General features: G+C 37.2%; 1 protein-coding gene across 4 annotated transcripts in view; it reads right to left on the reverse strand.

Annotated features, from left to right (window-relative positions):
• Positions 1-25,309, reverse strand: part of LOC136867355 (leucine-rich repeat transmembrane neuronal protein 4) — a 143,908-nt gene that overhangs the window by 14,242 nt on the left and 104,357 nt on the right. For 2 of the 4 annotated variants that reach the window (XM_067144535.2, XM_067144527.2), the window contains exon 3: positions 11,987-14,186. The exons of 1 other annotated variant lie outside the window; for it this stretch is intronic. In XM_067144535.2, the coding sequence (XP_067000636.2) occupies positions 13,135-14,186 (1,052 nt within the window). In that variant the 3' untranslated portion in view covers positions 11,987-13,134. Of the gene's footprint in view, positions 1-11,986; positions 14,187-25,309 lie in introns of those variants that run through there. One more of the 4 variants, XM_067144543.2, reaches the window with a different exon arrangement.

The following is a 25,309-nucleotide window of genomic DNA, read 5'->3' on the forward strand; positions in this document are numbered from 1 at the left end:
AATCTTCCTTAGGATCTTCCTTTCTTTCTTTTCCAGTTCTTGTGGCTCTGACACTCTGAGGCATACAATCCTTCTGGTTTGATTACCGAATGATAGCGTCGGATTTTGGCCGTGTAGGATATTGCCCGTTTGTTGTACATACTCTGGGTTAGTTTGTAGGCCAATTCTAATTTTCTGATTCTTCCTTTGATAGCCTCTTTGTCTAGCCCATTGGGTTGGATCCATTCTCCCAGGTATCTGAACTTCTCTGCCCTTTTAATCTTCCCATGTGCTTCTCATTTCGGTGCCTATACTCCATATACTCCGTCTTTCCGTAAGAAACTTTAAGACCTGCTTTTCCGGTGATTTCGTGCAGTTTCTCTATCATCTTTATAGCGTCTTCTCTTTTTTTAGCTAAGACGCCGAGGTCATCGGCAAAAGCTAGACATTTAATTTCCAAGTTCTGGCCTTCTCTTCCAAGGTGTATTCCTCTTATCCCTTCCGATTTCAGAGCTTCTTCCCAAGTTTTCATTATTTTCTCCAAAACTAGGTTGAAGGGGATCGGGGACAGGCCATCTCGTTGTCTGACCCCTGTCTTGATTTCGAACGGGTCAGATATATCTCCGAGGAACTTGACTTTCGAGATGGTATCCATCAGGGTTTGTTTAATGAGTTCTCTAGTTTTCTTGTCAATTCCAAACTCCTCTAGGACTTTAAATAAGGTTTGTCTGTCTATTGAGTCATATGCTTTTGTGAAATCGATACAGATGACAACGGTGTTCTGGCTCCTTATTGCTCTTGTTCGCAGTATACTTTTGAGGTTGAAAATTTGTTCTGCGCACGACCTGCCTTTTCGGAAACCAGCTTGGTATTCTCCAATGAGGTGGTCAGTCTGTTCCTGAACTCTGTTTAGTAGAACTTTAGAGAATATCTTATAAGCAATTGACAGTAAAGAGATCCCTCTGTAGTTGTTCGGGTCTGTTCGGTTACCTTTCTTGTGAAGTGGATGTATAAGCGCACATTTCCAGTCTGCAGGGATCTTCCCAGTTTTCCATATATCTTCCATACAGCGATGAATTGCTTCCGCTGTGATTTCTCCTCCAATCTTCCACATTTTTGCCACTACGTCATCTTCACCTGGCGCCTTGTTATCCTTAAGCTCTTTGATTACCTGTTTGATTTCATCTAGATTTGGAGGTTTAGAATCTGGGTTCTCATGGATTGGTTGCTGGGTCTCTAGTCTGTCTAGAGGTTCTTCACAGTTTAGCAGCTCTTTGAAATAGTCTGCTAGGAGTTGGCAGTTTTCTTTGTTATTGGTAGCAATGCTGCCGTCTGTTCGCTGGAAGCAGAGACTTGGTGGTTGATAACCTTGTAGTTCCTCTTTGAATATTCTGTAAAATTTTCTGGTGTTGTTCTTTCTAAATTCTTCTTCTGCCTTTTCCACCCTATCTCTGTCATATTTTCTCTTTTCACCTCGTATGATTTTGGCTGATTCCTTCCTTTGATTCCTGAACTCTTCCCACTTTTCCTCTGTCTTGTTGGAATTCCACCTCTTCCAGGATTTTAATCTTTTTTCAAGTGCTTCATCACATTTTTCAGTCCACCACCTGTGCTTACGTTTTCATGGAGGGTTCCCCAAACCTTCAGATGCTTTGATCAAGGATACTTTCATTTCTTCCCAGTTATTCATGTCCAGGTTTGACAGATTCTTGATGTACTTTTCTTTGTTCTGCTTTAGTATTTCTGTATTGATTCTGGGTTTCTTGTTAGCTTTTGGCTTGATTCTGTTCGGTAAGAATCTTGTTTTGATTTCTGAGAGGTAATGGTCTGAATCAATGTTGGCACTTTTTCTTACTTTTACATTTAGAATTTCTTTTCGATTTCTGGCTGTTATTGCCACATGGTCTCACTGAAATTCCCCCAGCGTGGAAAAATATTGAACACGCACTCTTCCTTCCTTCCTTCCTTCCTTCCTTCCTTCCTTCCTTCCTTCCTTCCTTCCTTCCTTCCTTCCTTCTTTTCAGCTGTCTGTGTTTGTATTTCTTCGCTGCTAGAATCAACTACCGTCCACAGACACGAATCCTCGCTACTTACGCACTGTAATTATTGTAAAGGTTATTGTTGACGAAAATTTTAATCTGGCAGCTTGCGAGTATGGGCAGAGGGGGAAGGGGGGAAGAGTTCTACGAAGTGAGCGGGAGGGGACAGGGGAAGTACGGTGGAAAATACTATATCTTTGCATCAGGAAGAGAACTTCCAGTTCACCTCTTATTATTGAGCCATTCGTAAGTTGCAACTGTAATATTATTGTAAAATGGATAGAAAATACCCTAGTGGTGCCAAAAAACATAAATTAAAAGAACAACTTTGGAAAAAAATGAAAAGTTGCCGAAAATATCAACATTTTTTGACACGAAGTCTACAAGTTCATCGACGACTGATGAGACTGTTACTGGTGAATTATAATCTTCTACAGGTAAGCGAATACTGATATCTAAGTCTGCTGTTTTAAGAGAGATTAGGTCTTTAAGGAATTGGAAAGCATGAGCACTCCGAATTAAACCCAGACCCGACACGATGTGGTCACATGTTTACTTACTTAGTAATGATTTATTTAATAAATGCACGAATTAAAAAAACCAATGGTCTACAGCCGCAGAGGACCTTGCCTTACCAAGTGACCACTGCCCAACCTCTAGGACCTGCAGATTCCGAGGTGTTGTGTGGTCAGCACAACACATCATCTCGGTCGTATTCTTCGGTTCCTTGCCCGGGGTTGCCATCTCACCGTCAGATGACTCCTCCATTGCAATCACGCAGGCTGAGTGGGCCACTTACCAGCCCTCAGGTACAGCTGAAAATCGCTGACCTGGCCGGAAATGGATCCCGGGACTTTCGGGTGAGAAGCAAACACATTACCCCTACACCACGGAGCTGGCTAAATATACGAACACACAAGTGATATTTTACTTGTGTTCTTATGTTTCAGATTCAGATTTAGTACTCAAGAATGAGGCTGTGTGTGTCATAGAGCCTGGTTGCAGCTCTGCCACTGCTAATGGCAGTCCTGCTTCAAATCTTCCTTCTGCTGCTCCTGGTTATTGGCCTGAGTGCATGATGGACGAGTTTAGAGAGCAATGTATTCAGCTTAGGCCTCAATACTTTCAAAACCGTACAGTTACGGAAAAGTACCTTGAATCCAAACAAGTGCAAAAATCACAAAATTGTTATTTGTCAGACGGTTTGTTTATGAGCAAACTCAGAAATGGAGACTCTGTTGAAAGGATTTGGCTTGAATATTTGCCATCTGCTGGAAAAGTGTCTTGTTACAATTGCAAATTACTTTCAAAGGACAAGATGAACTCTGTATTTTCTTCACATGGTTTTGTAATTGGAAAAAAACAGACGAAGCTGTCAGTAGCCATGAAAACAGTATACAACATAGGAATGCAATTAATTCTTGGCTGTATAGGAAGAAAATTTTCTCACGAGTTGATAGATAGATAAACAGACAACTTTAGAGTCCCAGTACTGGGGCGAGGTGTTTAAACGAATTGTGGCAGTCATAAAATTTCTGTGTGTGCGAGGACTAGCATTTTGTGGAGAAAATGAGATTTTTAGAGTGTATAATAATGGGAATTACTTAGGAATCCTTGAACTAACTTCCCAGTATGACCCTTTTCTGAAGGAGCACATTTCAAAACATGGTAATGAAGGAAAAGGGAAGCCTTCGTATTTATCAAAAAACAATTGCCGAAGAACAGATTCATTTAATGGGGGGGGATGTGTTAAATACAATCCTAAGTGAAATAAAATAATCAAATTACTATTCACTGATAGTAGCCTCTTTACCGAGCTCGATACCTGCAGCCGCTTAAGTGCGGCCAGTATCCAGTATTCGGGAGATAGTAGGTTCGAACTCCACTATCGGCAGCCCTGAAGATGGTTTTCCGTGGTTTCCCATTTTCACACTAGGCAAATGCTGGGGCTGTACCTTAATTAAGGCCACAGCCATTTCTTTCCCACTCCTAGCCCTTCCCTCTCCCATCGTCGCCGTAAGACCTATCTGTGTCGGTGCGACGTAAGGCAACTAGCAAAAAAAAAAAAAATAGTAGACTCTTCGCCGGATTGTGCTCATGTAGACTAATTGTCAATTGTATGCAGACATCTGCATTCTGGGGAAGTCAAAGAAAGTTTCCTTTGTTTTAAGGCTATAGAAAGTCATACAGAAAACTCATTGTTTAATGAAGTAAAATCATTTTTGGATAGCAAAAGCATACCGTTGAGTCAATGTAGAGGTCTTTCTTGTGATAACGCGGCGATTATGTCTGGCCAGTACAATGGGTTTCAGGCACAACAAAAGAAGGAAAATAAATTTACCCCGTTCATGCCTTGTGCAGGACACTCATTAAATTTAGTCGGAGTAACTGCTGTTGAATCCTGTCGTGAAGCTTTGAAGTTTCTCGCCTACTTGCAAGGACTGTATGTTTATTTCTCAAACTCTCCTTGTAAATGGGCTATGTTGTTGAGAAATTTGGAACCGCACTTAAATTTCAAACTTCTTCACCTGAAGAGTTTGAGTCAAACCAGATGGTGCTGTCATTATGGAGCATTGAAAGCCTTGCTAAACTATGGCAATATTTTGTGTGTATTAGATATTATATGTGAGAATTCTGAAGAAAAACATGAGTCCGGGAGAGAAGCAAAATCACTGAAAAATAAGTTCATGAAATTTGAATCGGCTTTTATGGTTGTCTTTTGGCATGAAATTTTGGAAAGATTTTATATAGTTAGTGTGAGTTTACAGAAATGTACACTAGACTTGTTAACAGGTTGTGAACTTCTGGAGTCTCTGGTTACATTTACAGGCAATGAACGAGGTAAGTTTGACAAATATGAAGGGGAAGCTAATAGGTTATTTGAAAAATATCTCACAGGTTTTGAGCACACATCTGAAAGACAATCAAAGAAGAGATATGATGATGGTAATGCCCTTAACGGAACTATTTTGAAAGGAAGAAATGAATTTGAAGTAGTAACATTTTTGGTGATAATTGATAGTTTATGTAGTGGACTTAATAATCGTCTCCAGTTTTACAAAACATTTCAGTCATTGTTCCAGTTTCTAGTAGACTGTAAGGCTTCATGTACTGTGGATGAAACTTCTCTTAATAACTGTTTACGATTTTACCGAGATGATCTCGATGAATCCTTGAAACTTGAAATTAAACATTTTTATGGTTTCGTTAAAAGTGTAGATGTAGTTACTTGCCAGGAGACAGCTAAATACATATACGAAAATGATTTGATTAGTGTATTTACAAGTGTATTTGTGGTATTAAAATTGTACTTGGTAATTCCAATAACCAATTGCGAAGCAGAGCGTTCTTTCTCTAAACTGGCACTAATCAAAAATAAATTACGGTCAACCAGGCTTCAACCAAGACTGGACGGTTTGACTATCATGTCTTTAGAACATGACATAACAAACGAGTTGTCATTCGATGATGTTTTACAGTCATTTGCGAATCTGAAGGCAAGGAAAAATACATGTTTAATGTAAAAGTTATTCAACTACCAATTTGGTCAGTTCAGTACAGCATCGATTATCTGAAAGAATTCGGGAATGGGTACGATCAGATAAGTTAGTTTTCGGGCAGCCGATCATTTGCGAAAAGTCTGCTCCTACGCCATAAGAGCAATGCAGTGATGCTGACCACTTTCAAAGCTTCTGTCCTTATTGTCAAATGCACTCTCGATTTAATTGTTTGTTACTGTGTCCTTCCAGCTCCAAATTCTTGAACTAATCTTGATCCACCAACACCATCTTTAACTAGTCTATTTTAAATTTGTCTGAAAAACAGAAAATGACCTGTGTTCCTTTAGACGTCATTGCGAACTGTACAATCATTCATTCCATTTCAATACCTGCCACAAACGAAGACTCATGCACCATTGAAGGCAACGGCAGTATTGTTAACTTTGTCGGAGTAAGAAATATGTAAGCTTTGGATGAAAAGATTTGCAATTCGGTGAAATGGACCTAGATTACCATTATAATATATTTTAACGATATTTCTGTATTTTTGGATGCGAGGCTGCTGATGTAGGAAGGAAAAAACATTATTTTTTCATAGCACTTGTGGATATACATAACGCAGATATTTGAATTTGCTGACTGGGACACTTTCTGTTAGCCGATACTTCTATTGATCGACATTCGGAAAATCGATACTTTACTGCAGACAGGAATGAGTTTGCCAATGATATAATGAAGGACATGTAGTATTATGACTTGTAAAAAAGTAGTACAAGCGATAATACTACAATGTCTTTCGTTATCTCATAATACCACTTGTGCTAGCTTTTTAAATGTTGATTTAGTTTTAAATTTTAGATTTTAAATTCATGTAATGCCAATAAGATAATGGGAATGAGATCGTAGTAAGTTCTGTTTTGTATGTCGATTTGATAGTGATGATGAGACAAATGTAAAATATGTCTTGGCATTATGAAATATTAACATGAAAAATCAAGAAAAATAGTAGTCTATTCCAACACTTCCCTATTCATCAATTTAAGTGGAAGTCGTTCTATAACGACTTCAGTGTGCTAGTCTTACGTGATATCATGAAGAAGAGGCCCCACATTTTTAAATAGCCCAGGGCCCCCAAACACCTTAATCCGGCACTGCCCATACCCCCTTGTTAATTTTATTCACTCTTACCCAAACTTTATCAGGTTCACATTCTTTATTCATTTTTTGCCTCCATCAGCTCTCTGCCATGATTTCTTTCTCTCAACAATTCTGGCCTTATATTCTTTCCTTAATTCACAAAACTGCTTTCTTCTTTTGCTCCCTCCATATATTCTGAACTCCTTTAATGCTTTCATAACTACTATCCTCAATTCCTTGCATTCATTATTATACCAACCTCCTCTCCTTTCCTTCTTCCTATTACTAACCTTTGCTCTCCTAGCTACCCTTTTTATCGGGTACTTGATTAACTCAACTGCCCTATCCATGTTACCTTCCCAATGCCACCTACCATCCTATCTTAACCATTTGCATATGATTTTCTAGCAATATTTTAGCCGCATTTTTACCTCATCTCTCCATATATATTTAGGATACCTTGAGCTCTTACCTAAGCCTCTCTTACTACCTCTTCTCTTTACCTCCCCCTCATCACTTCTTAACGTAATATATACCGGACTATGATGAGATTCAATCTGATCCCCTACTTCAAGAGTCTTAATTCTATCGAGCATATCCTCTGTGCTGACTACCAAATCTATCACATTCCCCCCCCTGTGGCATAATATATGTCATTTTTCCTTCCGTATCTCCATCCCGCCAACCATTTAAAATATACAAATTACCAGCCCCACATACTTCAATAATTTTAAACCATAGCTATTGCAGTCTTTATCTTCACTACACCTCGATCCCTTCATCTTCCCACCACTCTCTTTACTATACACAGGGTTTAAGCCCCCTATTCTTGCATTCCAATCCCCAAACAATCTCCCCAATCATGTTTATTTCCAATAAAAGATCCTGAAATAAAATTTCATTCATGTAGGGCAAATTTTTTGGATGGTTGTACAGAAAGGCCAAGCAAACGTTCTTCTCTTTACATCTCCCCCCATCCCCTATATTAAATCTAACCCAGATCACCTCTCATTTTCAATGTTTCCCATTCACTCACTTATCTCTTCCTTTATCAAGACCACAATACCCACTGGGTTCCTCCTCCTTCCCCTCTCCTTTCTTTTGGTTTTATTCTTCACCACAAAACCTCTCCATGTAAACATCTCCCCTTCACCTAGCCACCTCTCCAGTAGGGCTACAATATCAAAACTCTCCACATCACTTCCTCTTTCCCCATCTTGCATAATAAACCTTCTATATTTACAAAACCTATTTTCCATTCTAGTTATGCATTTTTCTCCCCTACCAACCCTCTTCCTTCCTTGTTCTTATCCCCTTCGCTCACGTTACTTGCCCTACTTCTTGTTATTATTACACATTCTCTTGCTGCATCCAGACCTTTTACTCATTTTTGAACACTCTTTATTCACTTTCTCATCCTGACCTCTCTTATTCTTCCCCAACAGGTCCTTCAGACTCAAGGATCTTCCCCTCCTCAGAAGTTCACTTCTTTTTTCAACTCGTTCCCCCTCTCTTCTTTCACGATACTCCTCCCTGCCGACTCCGTTCCTTTCTTCATCGTTTCCCCCTTCCACCTTGGCCTGGTGATCTCTGCTCTCTCCACTAGTGCTTTCACGTACCTTGGACTCGCTTGTGCTGCTGCTGCCTGCTTGATCATCGCAATTCATCCTCTCTGCAACTTTTTCATCTTGGTTTGACACCAAACACCCTTTCCGTTTATGAATATTATCAATTTCCTGCAGCTTGCTCACAGACCACATTCTAAACCATTTTCCATTCCCTACCACCAGGTGTTGTCCCCTAATGAAAGCTCTCAGCCCTTGGTTCCTGGCTTTCATTAGGTGGTTATTTAAAATTCTAATGATTCTACATCTGTCACTCCCCATGTCTCTTCTCACCCCACTTTCTCGTTTTGTAGGTTTCCATCATTGTTAACCATAATATCTGCCATTAAGGTGATTAATAACTTCACTTTTATTGGCCTATTCCCTTTCACTTTACCCACTCTTTCCATGTCGTCTATATCCACTTCAGTAAAATTAATTTTCATTATGTTCTGTATCACATCCACCACATTGTACACTATATCCACTTTATTTTCTTTCACTCCCTCCTGTATACCGTAGATGAAGATATTTTTCCTTATGCATTCTTGGCAACTTATTACCTTTTCTCTCTTCACCTTCTCCAGTTCCTCTACCAAAGATTTCACCTTCTTTCTCAAAAACACTACTTCTTCAGCAATATCTTCAGTATCTTTTCCTCCAGGGACCGCCTCATATCCTTAATTTCCATGAACTGTTCCTTCATTAGTTCCTTTACTTGGTCTATTGGACATGCCTCCTTCACAATTTCTTTGATAGCCTCGATTTCTATCCAAGTGATATCTCCACTTGTACCAGGGCCTGGGTTCAGTTCCACGCCCCCAATAATTAGTAAAATTGCCACCATCACTGCCACCGATGCCACATCCCTCCTCTTCTCCAGAAATCCTTTGCTTTTCGTTCTTCCTACCATTTCCATACTCCTGCATGTCTGCCATCCTCCAATAACTACTCGATATTGTGCCAAGGAGAAACCCATCTCTCTCACTAATTGCTCCGCACATCCACCTCCCTTCATTGCTTGCACTTGATTAGGGAGGAATGAATCCCCATCACCACCACCCAAAGGTATACTTTTACTTTTAGGTGTTGAATCTCAAATATATAAATATATATATATGAGGCGGTCCGTTCCAAAACTCGTCTTATCCATTTAAAAAAAAAAAAAAAGAGTTAGAGGTAGCATTGCCTTCTTGGTGATGTTTGTGATAGTTCTAACACAAAATTAAGCACCAAAACTCACCTTTTCCCATAGAAATCTGTCACCAAACACTATATCCACTTTATTTTCTTTCACTCCCTCCTGTATTGTATTGTAGTGTATTGTTCCACAACTCGCCTTATCCACGGCGCTTGTCGTTCCAAAACTTGCCATATACAATCAACCAATAGGAATGGCTAATTTCAGCACGTGACTCATGCTACAATTGACCTGCGTTTTATGCCAGTCTTTCCACTCTTTGAGTTGGTCATGAACTGTGTTAGTCTTTCATGCAGTTTTGTGCTGTGAATAGAGTGTATTAAGATGACCGGAAATATTGCTCTTGTTGTGGAAGGTATATAAAACTTGCTAATACAGAACAGTTTCACATTCAGGTCTGCCAAAAGACATTCTTTAATGTATTGCATGTCAGCAAAGATTGGGTTCAGAGGATTGCCAGAAATCACTTCACGACAGGGAAACTTCCAACAGAAAAGAGGGGAGGAGCTGGGATCAAACCAGAGTACACAGAAAAGAGGCACTCCATGAAACATTTCATTGAAAGTTTGCAGTGTTGTGAAAGTCACTATTGCTGCGGAAAGTCACCGGTCAGACAGTATCTACCCAGAAATTTAAGCATCGCTAAGCTTTACAAAATGTATAACAACAAATCGCCTGAAGAACTCAGGGTGAAGCGGTGGTTCTTCTGTGAAATTTTTATGCATTGGCTACAACATAGGATTCGGAACACCAGTTACTGACGTTTGCTCAAAGTGCATAGAGCTCAAGGAGAAAATTAAACTTGAAAGTTCGAATGTATCACTGAAGAATGATTTAATCTTGGAACTTAGAGTACACAAACTAAGGGCTGCAGCTTTTTTCAAAAAGCTCCAAGAAGAAGGGGACAGCATGGCAATATTTTCATTTGACTGCCAAAAGAATCTTGTGAATCCAAAAGTTCCAGATCAAATTGCCTATTACAGTCGCCAATTGTACACCTATAATTTTACCATTGTGAGGGGTACCTCACATGCCAAGTTGACAAAGGTGAATGTTTTTACATACACATGGATGGAGCATGAATTCAACAAGGGGTCTAATGAAACGTCATCTGCAGTTTACCATCGATTATCACAAACTGATTTGTCAAACTTCACTACTATACGAATTCGTGTGGATGGCTGCGGAGGACAGAACCGCAAATCTACAATGATTGCAATGTGCTCATATTTCTTGACACACACAGCTCTGCCTAATATAGAAAGTGTTGAATTGGTCTTTCCTATGACAGGCCACTCATATCTGCCCTCTGACAGGGTATTTGCTCAAGTCGAGAGAGAGATACGGAAATGCCCTATAATCTGTAATCCAGCAGAATATGAAGACATCTTTAGCAAACATGCTGAAGTCTTCAAGTTTGGCGGAGACTGCTCGGTGAACAATTGGAAAATGGTTTCTGAAAATATGATGAAAATGCCTGCATCTTGGCACTTTGAATTTTCTTCAGTGAAACGACTTGTTATTAGCAAAGACTCACTGGGAAATGTCACCCTTATGGGGAGAGGGGAGAACCTCATTGCAACTCAGACATCGGTTTAGGAAAATCCGTAATGAAAAAGGGTAAACGCCTGTGAGATATGCTATTGCCAGGAATAAACTTGAATCCCGTCAAAGTAAAGGACGTAAAAAGTTTGCTTGAAAAGCATTTTGGAATGGATTGGGATAGGAATGAGTTGCTTTCTTTTTATAAGAATCTGTTCACCTCAATTTCTGTAGACGAAAATAATCTTGTTGAAGAAACAGAAGTTCTTTGTGATGGATCTCAAGAGGAGAGAACAGATTTGAGAGTTTGATTAACAACAAAGTGATGTTTTATTGTTCAAGTTACTTCTATTGTGAGTGCAGTGTAGCCTATAAAGGAAGAATTCTCTCCAAATACAGTGGATAGGATGTAAATATGATATGTGTTTAATTTATTTGTGAATATCATTATACTGATAGCAAAAAGGTGCATGAGTGTACTGGTGAGTTTTATTACAACATTATATTCTCAATCCTTTCACTTTTCTTGTTTAAAAATAAGTTGTGTTAGGTAATATATTTTGAATTTTTTTGGGTGCTCCAAAACTCGTCTTATCCAAAATACAAATGTTATTTATTGACGTTCTACTAATTATATTTATAATTCTTCAGTAAGATGACCCTATGACATTGGACTTGAACGCGTTGTAATACATTTAAACAAGTGAGACTTATATTACAAAAATTACAGGTTTTTCGCTTTTCCTGAAAAATCCCTTATGATGGATAAGACGAGTTTTGGAACGGACCACCTCATATATGATTGTGCTTGTAAAGATTAAGTTAATACATTTTTGGGAAACTACTAGCAAAGGCAAATAAACTTATGAGGACTATTAACTCACTAAATCCTTCAACTGCTGCTTCCCTTGTACCTAACTACAATGAGATTTGGTCATCTATATCAAAAATGTCCTTAAATATTAAATATTAAAAACTGTTTAATCAAGAACCAATCTTACAGCACTTGTCAAATAATATACTAGAAATTCTGAAGTTATGAAATGAATGGAGAATTATCAACTTTCTACTGCCTATACCTTTGTTATGATAATTTTATCACTTAAAAACTCATAGTGTTCAATTTTAAAATGATCTGTTCTTTTCTTCCTTCTGTGGGCACTATTTTTCATTCTAGCTGTAATGTGTGCTGTGAGTGTTTCTATATTTAGCCTACTTCAAGTAAATTCTGGATCATTTAAAAATTGTATTGACATTTAACATTGGAATTTGTGGGACACCCTTTACCGCATGTATTGACATTTCTGTGACTTGCACAAGATACAAAATTCGAGAAGTATCCAAGGACAAGATAACCAGCATCAAATTAAACATTTAAATTCGATTGGCTTAAATTAAATCGAAAGGTAACTCCTGTGCAGTCATTGGTCGTTAATTTTGCTGTGCTGTTTCCTGTTGCACCACCCAGCCTGGGCTACCTTCGGTATGCACGTCATAGGGTAACTTCTTTCTGTCTTTGGATCAAGTAGAGCAGATGTAATGTCCAGGAGCTCTGGATTTCTTAGGGTAAGCAAATCTTACATTTCCTAATGTAACTTTATTTTATTTTATTTCACATTTTAACTTGTTACCTGTCTGTTTTACTAACTGGAATCAAAACAAATTCATGATGGAGTAAAGGTGTTTTACATCCATCCTCACAACTGCACGAGGCAAGCAGTAATTCCTTCCTCTCCTATAGCAAAATCACAAACTGCACACTGGTGTTAACAATGAGAAAAATGAAAGATATTTACTGAAACTGACCTCACCAGGAATATTAAATAATTACTGTACTTCATTATGCAAGTTGACTACCAAATATAAATCATCTAAAGAGGAGATATCTATAATCAACAATAGCTCCTTCCCTGCTCATCATGAAGAAATACCTAAAAACAGCTTTTAATTTTAACATTTTTCAGTCCATTAATATTTGTTAGTATTTTCAGCATGTTTTTGTTCCAGTTGTTCAGTATACCAGCTCTACTGCACCATGGATAAAGCTCCTCTATTTACAAGATCACCTCTGACTTCAGATATTAAATTAGATCTCTTACTTTCCTTTCTCTTAACCAATTAAAGAGCCTAAATTATAGTTCTATAGCCAGAAGGATGAAAGTCAATATTAAAAGTTTGTCAATGAAACATATGTTTCCTCCTGCTTCCAATGGATGTTCTGATTTCTCTAGGCATTCCCCTTTGTACCTCTGCACAGTTATTCCCTTTTTATCAGAACACATCAGTAAAGGTCTCTCTGAGCTAAGGTGTAAAATTTTAGTGCTTCTTTCTGAGTTTAGCCATTTAATAAATGGCGAAGAACAATTGTTACAAGTAATATGAATACCGTCTAGATCAACTTCTGATAGGAAGTTCATAGATGAGGTCATATCATCTGTGAAATCATTTGCAGAAATGCCAGTCAGTTTTAATACACTTACCCATGCCCTACTTTCTTTGAAACTGTATTTTGAAATATTTTGAAATTGTTTGTTTTTAAAAATATTCTTATCTGTCCATTTTGTCAGCTCAGTAGAATCTGATAGATCCAAGTAATTAACAGTAACATTATTATCTGAAAGGTTTTCAATTGTATAGAAACTATTCATTGCTAAATTAAGTACCTCAATTTTACAAGAATGTACAGGTGGAAAACGTGTTAATGCGGTTTTAGACAAATCTAAAATTTTCATATCTTGATTTGCAATACTTAAATTACTTAATGAAATTCCATAATTATCTGAAATATTTAAAACTTTTAGATTACTTCTCTTTATGAAAAGTTTATCTAAATTTGCAATTAAATTATGTGAAAGATCTAATATCTCCAACTTAGGGAAAATACTAAAAGGTTCAGGTACTGAAATATTCATTATTCCACAGAAACTTAAATTCAAGCTTTTCAGATTTGGTAGTGGTGGTAGAAATCCACTTTCAATTGTATTGACCTCTATTGCAGATAAGTTCAATTCTTCTAGCTTTAATAAATTACTCAGCTCTTCTTTGTTAATTTTGACAGTATCTTGATTTGACAGGTCAAGAATTCTCAATTCCTGGCAGGATGACAAACCACGAGGAGGAATTTCACGAAGGTTGTTGTTCAAAAGACTGATCTCTGTTAGGTTTCTTTTGCCCTTACAGTTCCCTGAAATAAATAAGGAAAATAAACACAAAAATGCACGTAAGCATGAGTGTTCATGAATTAGTTTTTCATGTACCAGTAGAACATTATGATACAATTAACTTCCACAAACAATACACAGTTTTTAATACCTATAAAACTAATTTGTGCTCGGATATACTCCATTAACTTTTAATCATCCAAATGGCAAAGTGAAGAATGCACCAGGAGTTGGAGAATATTTCTCTAACATTTTAAAACTATAGCATATACATCATTATATTTCCTATAGAAAAATACATTAGAATGTAGTTGGTCCACACTTGGGTACCCTATAACAATTATTGCATATTAAATCTTCAGCCCAGAGGTTGGATGGATCCTCATATAGCACTACTAAAAGTTAAGCAGTTACAGGGGAATTCCAAAAATTGACAGTGGCACTATAATGGCATGATAAAGAATTAGTTTGCCATTACTTTCCTCCCTGTGCCACAGAAGTGCTATTGCAACACAAGCAGCCCTATGCATAGCACCTTTTATAATGTCCAGATGCACAAGTCATGCTCCGAATATCATTTCTGGAGTCTAGATTTTTATGTAGTTGTGTATTTTTTGCTCTTTATGTATCTGTCTGAAAACCTGTAACATTCATGATTTAGGCAAGTAGTACCATTATACTTAATTTTAATGCTATATGCACTCATATTTTAAAAATAATGACACATTTTTACTTAAAACCAGCATCTAAGCTAAATGCTTAACTAAACACAGTGGATTATACAAAATCATAAAATGATATATTTCTCGATTTTAAATTTAAAGGTGTCAATATGTTAATGAAATACATGTTTCTGCTTTCATGACACAACAGGTTAACACCTTGAAGACAAGCGCCGTGCGCCGTACATAGATGGTAATGTTCCGTGGAGGATGAGGGACGTATGCCATATGGTGTTGAGTTCTAGTGCTTATATATCCATTTAAATGTACTTCAGATGTACTCCAGAGTGCTGGAACACATTCCACAGTGCTCGTAGTTCATTTTTCTTTTAAATACCAGGTAGGTACACATCATCAGAACCTAATTCTATTATGATACTAAGTTGGCATTACCGAGGCAGCTTTAGAGCCGCATGCCCTTGCACGGCCAACGTCTAGAGCCATTTTCCACAATTAATGTATATTTTTCATATGTCAATGATTAGTATGTATGTTGTGTTTCATAAATGTATCATGGTGTATGTGAATTTGTAACTTTTCATGTTTTTAATGTGCATTGTAAAAATTTTAAAAAGTGAAACTATTAAAAAAAAAAGGTTTTCTTAAATTTATTTATAAAAGTTAGTGGTTTTGCTCCAATTTTGGAAAAGTAAGGTATGCATGGGTAGCTCAAATGTTTCTGAATCCAAAATAGGTTTGTGATTAAGAGTAAGGTTCTCAGTTATTTTTGTATAAAATTGTGAGAACACACTATCTTCATCTGCTCAGTCTTCAATGTGTTAACCACTCAGGTATAACCTGGTATTTCTCAACTTATCCTTTCATCTTGGACTTCCTAATTATTGCTCAAAAACATAGCTGATTGGCCGGTCTCAATACATAATATTTGCTCCCTAGCCTACCATCTGAATTCAGCTTAACTTGTACTGCTATCTTTTATGGAAATGATAAAGTGTGTAAATAATATTGCTATTTACTTTACATCTCACTAACTACTTTTACGGTTTTTGGGGATGCTGAGGTGCCGGAATTTAGTCCCACAGTAGTTTTTTTGCATGCCAGTAAATCTACCAACACGAGGCTGACCTATTTCAGCACCTTCAAATACCACCAGACTGAACCAGGATCGAATCTGCCAAGTTGGGGTCAGAAGGCCAGTGCCTCAACCGTCTAAGCCAATCAGCCCGGCGACAAATTGTGTAGGGTACACACTGAGTATTTCCTCGCTCCGCAACCTGAAAGGCAGCTTACTAACTGAGTGATGTATACAATAAGGCAGGTGGAGGTTTGTTCACTAATATTTACAGTAAGCAGTAGTACGATAGCTATCTGAAGTAATTCCAGGAACTGAGAACATTATATGTTGTTGCAAACAGTTGCTCAGTTCTGAAGGTAAAAAGAACTAAAAGAAATAATGGCAGGCTGAATTATGACAATTATTGTGAACCAACACAAACTAGTAACATCATTAAGCAAGATTCCATGCACCCGTAAGCTCATGAAGAAAATCTGCCTTCTACAGTTTGGCCTATAGAGTATTTACAAAATATGATTTTTTAAGTAAGGGCCATTTTTAAAAATTGTTTTAATTCTGTAGTTATTGTGCACGTTTGTTGCAGCATGCATGTTACCTCCCAGCATCCTTTGCAAACAAGCCGGTGTCAGTTTCAGCTGCGCAGCTAACCTGTACGCTGAACTGTGCATCTTTCAAATGTTCAAGATTATTGAATCGCCCACTGCGTGTGAGATACGGTCTGTAATACATTTTTTGAGTGTAAGAAACATGTCAGCTGCAGATATTCATCATCAGCTTTATGATAATGCAATGAGCAAAGGTAAAGTGCAAAAATGGGTAACAGAGTTCAAAAGTGGCCGTGAAAATGTTCATGACAAAGAATGCTCAGGTCGAACATCTGCAACCACAGAAGATTTGGTGACTGCAATTGAAACATGAGGACAGGAGATTCACAATAACCACTCTCTCAATGGATTTTCCTCACGTGTCTAGGTCTATACTGTATAAACTGATCTGAAACCCTAAACTTCAGGAAATTGTGCTTCCGATGTGTATCCAAACTTCTCACAGAAGACCACAAATGAAAGAGTTCCCTCACCTTTGTGACTTATGCCCAAGAAGGGGATTATATGTTCAGTTGAGATGAAACATGGGTATCCTATTTCCCCCCTGAATCAAGCAACAGTCAATGGAATGGCGACACTCAACCTCTCCTGTCAAGATCAAATCCAAACAAACACTGTCACAGCGCATGACCATGGCAACTGTGTTCTGAGACAGGTGTGGTGTTTTGCTGGTGGACTTTATGCCACAAGGAACGATGATCAACACAGAAGCCTACTGCACAACCTTGACCAAACTCCAACATGTGGTTCAGAATAAAAGGCGTGGCATGCTGACAAAGGGAATTTTGCTCCTTCACGATTATGCAAGGCCTCATACTGCTGTCCAGACTCGGGAACTGATTGACTCTTTCAGGAGGGAAGTTTTGATCACCCACTGTATAGTCCTGACCTTGCTCTGAGCGAATTACACTTTTTTTGCAGCTGAAACATCTTGGCAGGCAGAGTTTCAACGCCTGAAGAAGTATAAATGGCCATGAACTCTTGGCTGTCAGAGGAAGCGGCAGACTTCTTTGGAGAAGGATTTCAAAACTTAGTTTTAAAGTATGGTATTACAAGTGCCTAAATAAACAAAGCAACTAAGTAGTAAAATAAAGAATATGAAGAAACCTAAAAATACATGTGGTTTGAAAATAATGTTTGGTTATTTTTATAAAAGAAATGACCCTAAATTAAAGAAACAGCCCTCATAATATTCAGCTATAAAAAATACATGATAAAAAATAATATATATTGAAACGGGAATGGCCTGCGAGCATTCACGTTCATGTATTTCTTGAGAGGAATGCGCTAACACCCAACTGTATGGATTCAAAATGAGCGCCAAGTGTGCAGGCATCATGGGGGACAGCATGCAAGCAAGCGCTGCTACAGAGTGCCAGCCAAGGCCAAGTGACGTCACACCGAAAGTTTTGTTCGATTCTATGGCATTTCATCACGAATGGAAGGTTAAATCGTAATTTCAAGAATATCACCTTGTAGGCCTGGACAACAAATGCTACTACCTAAAATTTCATTAAGATCGGCGCAAGAATGGCCGAGATATGAATTTTTTTGGAGCTCATATTTCCAGTCTCGCCGTCCGACCTTGAGTAATATAAGGCGGTCACCAGCCTTGAAGAGATCAGAGTGTGTCAGTGTGTCACAGTGTGTGGCACAGTACTTAGTCATGAACCAGTCGTCTTGCTGATGTGATACAGTTCGTTACTCTGTCCGGCTAAGAACCGGGGTTTGAAAGTACGTAATACGAGTGTTGAAAGCCTTCTCTGTGGACTCTAACTTCGCGTGTAAGCGAAAGCTTATTCACTGATAATATCGGTCTGTCGAGCCGAGTAACATTATTTCGTTTCGTGAATTGTGTAATTGAAGAGGCTGTACAGTAATCACTTGATATTTTGAAACTGTGCTTAAAGGACTTAGGGCATAAAGACTGTGCTTTAGTTGTTTCCTTTACAAGAGACTGTGTTAGGATATTTCGTGAAATTGTGCCCTAGTAAAAGTACAATTCTTTTCATTTGTTTCATAAAGGACAGTGCCTACTTTCTTTCAAAGACTGTGTCAATTACTCTGTGAGAAAAACAGTGTCGACATTTTCTTTTCATAAAACTGTGCCAACCTTCATTGCCAAAAGACAGTGTTAATTCGCTTCGCATAACCGTGCTAGCATTTTCTAACATAAGAATGTGACGATATTTCCTTTCAAAGACTGTGCTGATTCGTGAAATACGGTGCCTTTATCTCTTCTCAAGGGACTATGTTAAATTTCCCTCCTAAAAACTGTATCTACATTTACGTGTAATATTGTGCCTCAGTGGAAAGTTATCTCCTGAGAAATTACGTGATTTTTGGTAAGACTGTGTCATAACAGAACTTGGTTTTCTTTCACAAGACTGTGTCATAAACTATTTCTTTCTGTCTTCGCAGAAACTTTAATTTATTTCTACGTGTGTGTGTGTATGCTAGAACATTGCATGTACTCATTACAAACAGTGCAGAGACTGTGTCCGAAGGACTTAATTTATTTTCTTTTGCACTGTGATTAAGTGAAGTGGTAAACCATCGTATCTCAGAAAATTCCAGATTATTTTCATTGCCTATCACTTCAAGTTCGATAGTGACTATTGCACAAACAATATTAATCATTCTCACAGAACGGTAATTTTGAATTCATCTATTCCTCCACAGCCCATATTAACACAATAGGTCACTTGGATAAAGGCAGTTAATTTCTACAATGAACATCTTCAAATGTAAAGACTGTTGTAGACAATTTTCCTTGTAAGTCAGCCGAATTGGTGGTGGATACATAGAATACACGGGATACATAGAAATCAGAGAATTAGAGTAGGTGAACTGTTATTTGATTCTGTAATAATAAAGAGAGAGTCCAACAGGGCAGTATTATTGGACTTTCATGTTTTCTTATATATATAAATGATGTGACTAAAAACTGAAATCACAGGTAAAGCTTTTGCAGATGATGTTATACTGTATAGAGTAGTAAATATGTTACAGGATTATGAGCGACTACAAAAAGACCTGGACAATGTTGGTATGATGGTGAATGGGATGAAAAGTCAGGTTGTAAGTTTCACCAAGAGGAAAGGTCCTCTCAGTTTTAATTATTATGTTGATGGAGTGGTAAAACATCATGGGGATCACTGTCAGTACCCAGGTGTTAATATAAGGAATGATCTTCATTGGGGTAATCACATTAACGAGGTTGTAAAGAAAGGTTACAGATCTCTTCCACATGGTTATGAGGGTATTTAGAGGTAGTAAGGATGTAAAGAAAAGGACATATAAGTCTCTGGTGAGACCCCAAATTAGAGTATGGTTCCAGGGTACTGGACCCACACCAGGACCACTTGATACAAGAACTGGAAAAGATTCAAATGAAAGCAGCACAATTTGTTCTAGGCGATTTTCAACAAAGGAGTGTGTTAAGAAAATGTTGCAAACTTTAAGCTGGTAAGACTTGGGAGTAAGGAGATGAGCTTCTCAGCTAAGTTACAGATTATAAATCTCATGTTAGATCCGTATTGACAGTTGAACTTCTTAAAAATTATACAAAATTGTGTTGATTATCCTCTTAGTCAATACTCAATATTACATCCAATAAAGTTTTAACGACTACCACCTCATATTTTTAATTTTCTTCATCGTTTTTAAGGAAAAACAAGCACTTCATATTGTGTGTCTAATGTTTTTAGGTTATTACATATATTTTACTGAGGATGACCCCATGCTGGATCGAAACATATCTACCTAAAATTTCACCTTAATTGGATGTAATATTGAGTGCTAGCAATTACCCGCAGCTTCGCTCGCATGGATTTCGTAATTTGATCAGAGTAATCGTTCCTCGACATTGTACTAAGAGACTATCTGAAAATTAATAAAGTATAAAAACTCACTCAAAAATTGAGTTTCATTTACCCCAAAAATTATTTGTAAACCATGTTTGTGGTATTACCTTTTGGGGCTAAGACGACCAAGCGACATAGAACTGTACATGCGAGAAACAGTCTTCTCTCAAGTCAAAAAATAAATACATGTTTCTATATTTTTAAAGGAGATTCCAAATAGCTATTCTCACATCTGTAACATATTCCATTTTTGAGTTATACATAAGTATCCCCATAAAAAGAATTCAACCTCTTGATCAGTCCTTCCCCTACCACCATCTAAGTGTATTTTCCAAAAAAATACATGTTTCCTTATTTGTAGAGGATATTCCAAATATAAATTTTCATGTCTGTAACATTTTAATTTTTTAAGATATGAGTATCATCATAAAAAATAATTAACTCTTTTTCACTACTTTTCACCCCCTGTTAAGTGCCCTCTCCAAAAACAAAAAGGTACGGGTTCCTGGAATTTTAAAGGACTTTCCTAATACCAAGTACGCATTTTAAAAATTCACCCGCTTTTCCAATTCTTTTTCAGCCTCTCAATTGGATTTTCCGAAAGCAAAAACAATACGTGTTTCGTTATTTTTAAAGGATATTCAGATACCAGTTTTCATGTCTGTACGTCTGTAACACCTTCAGTTTTTGAGATAAATGTATACTCATAAGAATTATTCAACTTCATCTTTCTCACTTCTTTCCACCCCTCTCCCGCCTTAAGTGGACTTTCCGAAAACAAAAAATACGTGGGTTTTTTTATTTTGAAAGGAAATACTTTCACGTCTGTAACAGATTCAGTTTTTAAGATAAAGTATCCTTATAGACATATATCAACTCTTTATTTACTTATTTTCAACCCCACACCCCTTACGTTGATTTTCCGAAAAAAAAAAGAAATGCGTGTTTCTTTATTTTTAAAGGAGATTCCAAATACCAATTATCACGTCTTTAACATTTTTAGATGAAATGGCGTATGGCTTTTAGTGCTGGGGAGATCCCAGGACGGGTTCGGCTCGCCAGGTGCAGGTCTTTTGATTTGACTCCCGTAGGCGACCTGCACATCGTGATGAGGATGAAATGATGATGAAGACAACACATACACCCAGCTCCCATGCCGGGGAATTTAACCAATGACGGTTAAAATTCCAAACCCTGCCGGGAATCGAACCCGGGACCCCTGTGACTAAAGGCCAGCACGCTAACCATTTAGCCATGGAGCCGGACAACATTTTTAATTTTTTGAGATTTAATTATCCTCACACAAAGAATTTAACTAATTTTTCAATTCATTCGCCCCCTTAAGTGGATTTTCCATAGACAAAAGAACACGTGTTTCTTTACTTTGAAAGAAGATTCCAAATATAAATGTTCATGCCTCTAACATCTTCATTTTGAGATATAAGTATCCTCATAAAAATAATTCAACTCCTTTTTCACCCCAGCCCATTAAGTTGATTTCCCCCACCACCAAAAATGTGTGTTGCTTTTTTTATGGTGATTCCAAATAAAAAGTTTCACGTGTACAACCTTAAGATTTTGAGATAATAGTTTCTACATAAACAGAATTAAATTTTTCTCATTTCCTTTCACCCTCCCCCCTTAAGTGAATTTTCCAAAAACCAAAAAACTTGTTTCTTTGTTTATGACAGAGCTTCCAAATGCCAATTATCACGACTGTAACATCTTCAGTTTTGAGATTTATGTACCCTCATAAAAAGAAATTAAGCTCCTCTTTCACCACCCCCACCCCTGCCCCCAAGTTGATTCCCCCCAGCAAAATGTGAGTTTATTTTTAAAGGAGATTCCAAATACTAATTTTCACGTCTGTAGCATCTTTAGTTTTTGAGACTAAATATCCTCATACAAAGCATTTACTAATTTTCCAATTAATTCACCCCCCATAACTGGATTTCCCAAAGACAAAAGATTACGGTGCATGTTTCTTTACTTTGAAAGAAAGTTCCAAATGCAAATTTTCATGTCTGTAATATCTTCAGTTTTACAGATATAAGTATCCTCATGAAAGGAATTCAACTCCTTTATCACTCCACCCCCGTCCGTTATGTTGTTTTTCCCTCACCCAAAAATGCATGTTTACTTTTAAAGGAGATTCCAAATACCTATTTCTATGTTTGTAACCTTCAGTTGTGAGATTTTAAGTTTCTTGAGAAAAAGTATTCAATTTTTTACTTCCTTTCACACTCCCCACTCAAGTGAATTTTCCAAAAACGAACAGTACTCATTTATTTAAAAGAGCTTCCAGACACCAATTATCACTTCTGTAACATCTTCAGTTTCTGAGATATATGTATTCTCGTAAAAGGAATTCATCTCCGTTTTAATCTCTATCTACCAATTTGATTTCTCCACCCCGCAAATGCGCGTTTGCGTGTTTCCTTATTTTTAAAGCAGATTCCAAATACCAGTTTTCACATTTTTAACATCTTTAGATTTTTTGGTATGTATATATTCTCATACAAATACTTCAACTAATGTTTCATTCCTTTCACGCCCCACCCTACCCCCACGTTAAGGTTCTTTTCCAAAAACCAAAGAATACGTGTTTCCTTATTTTTAAAGGAGATTCCAAATACCAGTTTTCACGTCTGCAACATGTTAAGTTTTTGAGATATACTGTAGATAAGCTAATTTTTAAAATTCACCCTCGTTTTCAGTTCCCCTCACGTGGATTTTCCAAAAATATATTTATGTTTCTTAACTTTTACAGGAAATTCCAAATGCCAGTTTTCAAATATGCAATATGTTACGTATCTGAGATAATTTGCAGATATATAGTCTTTTGAAAAATTCAGCCCATTTGTAACCCCTGTTCACCCCCTATTCATCGGATTATCCAAAAACACGAAAATACATGTTTCTTTATTTTCAAAGGAGATTCCAGATTTCAATTTTCATGTCTGTAACATCTTCAGTTTTGGAGATATAAGTCTCCTCATAAAAGGGTTCAACCCCTCTTCCCCCATTTTTCACCCCCCTTGAAAGGGATTTTCTGAAAACAAAAAAAATACGTGTTTCATTATTTTTAAAGGAGATTGAAAACACCAATTTTTACATCTGTAAACGTTTAAGTTTTTGAGATATAGATATCCTCATTTTAAATATTCACCCCCCTTTCCACCCCCTTAGCGATGGGATATCCAAAAATCCTCCCTTAGCAAGCACCTACATGTTAATATGAATGTATACCCAAAATTTCATTTCTTTATGTCCAGTAGTTTTGGCTCTGTGATGATGAATCAGTCAGTCAGTCAGTCAGTCAGGACAAGTTATTTTATATAGAGAGATTGACTAGGAGTATAATCAACACAATTTTTTTACAATTTGCAAGAAGTAAGTGGTATGTTTTGAGCTGTCAGGGGAAGAAATGGCATGGAATGACATTAGTAGGTGAATAAGCTTTAGTGGAGCTTTTAAAAGTAGGGAAGATCATAATATGAAGATAAAGTTGGAATTCAAGAGGACTAATTGGGGCAAATATTCATTTTTAGGATGAGGAGTAAGGGATTTGAATAATTTATCAAGGGAAATGTTCAATAAATTTCCAAATAAATATTTAAGGAAAGGCTAGGTAAACAATTAGTTGGGAATCTGCCACCTGGGTGATAGCCCTAAATGCAGATCATTGATGACTAATTCATTGAAAATCTTGCAGAATCCTAAAATTGCATGTGATGTTGCATATATCAAATCTAACTTTTACTGGATTCTTGGAAACATCGAGAAGTTGGAAACTTGTTGACTATTGCTCATGGAATCAATTGACATCATCTGTGGTATGAAAAATACACTGAATGCTGTTTGCAGATGAATTGGTAAAGAAATCAACTAAAAATTTTCAGTCACTTCTCGAGGGAAATCTGGGTTGTACCAGTCTGTTTACTGTTAGCCAGATTCTCAATAGAGAGTCACGAGATACTCCAAAAGACATCACTTCCAGCCATATCCATGTTCTGAAGTATGCAAAGTGACCTCCTGCGATGTCAAGCGATCATTTTCACTGTACAAGAACATACTTTTCAACCACCAATGAACCTGTCTCCTGAGAATATGGAGAAATACCTTGTAACATACTGTGCTTTGCACCTTGATTGGCGTTTGCACCACAATCTAATGTGACATAATTTTTTATATTGTAATTTGTTTTAAATTACTTTTATTTACTACCTTTGGTGCTCAAGAAAAGCATCTTTTAGACATTTTTGTAATTTTGATTTAACATATTTGGAACATATGTTGAGGTATTTTGTTTTGTACATACAGTATTTCATAGGTTAATAATGCATAAAACTGTCACAGCCATATATAAGACTAATTCAAAACAAATAATTTTAATGTAGGAAGAAAATACTCTTAAGTAGGGCTTTCTTGTGGCTGGAACAGCCCGGAATATATTCCAGTATACTTTTAGGACTTCAATTTTATTGTGGCTTAAAACAAACATTGGAAAATTGCCTGCTGCACTATTGCAGTTAATGAACACTATCAACAGTATTCCCATTTCTACTGCCGAATATGAGCATGGCATTTCCTAGATGAACCTAATTATTACACCTGGAGATAGAAAGTCCTTTCTGCAACTTCAATTAGAAGGAAGAATTTCTGTATATGAATAAAATATCACTTCCAGAGCTGAAAACCACAAGACAGCAATGTTACAACAGCTCCATCTATCGGTGCAGTAAAATTGGCATCCCTCCACCTTTATAAGAGAGGTCAGTCCATATAGACTGAAGGCTTACCGGATCATGGGTAAAGTCAGTCAGTCGGTCGGTCGGTCGGTCGGTTTCCATATCTTTATTCACAGGGAAGTTATGAAAGGAAAAGATGTACTTTGAATTCAAAATAACTTATGAA

Source organism: Anabrus simplex, chromosome 1 (genome assembly GCF_040414725.1).
Source record: "Anabrus simplex isolate iqAnaSimp1 chromosome 1, ASM4041472v1, whole genome shotgun sequence".
Taxonomy (NCBI): domain Eukaryota; kingdom Metazoa; phylum Arthropoda; class Insecta; order Orthoptera; family Tettigoniidae; genus Anabrus; species Anabrus simplex.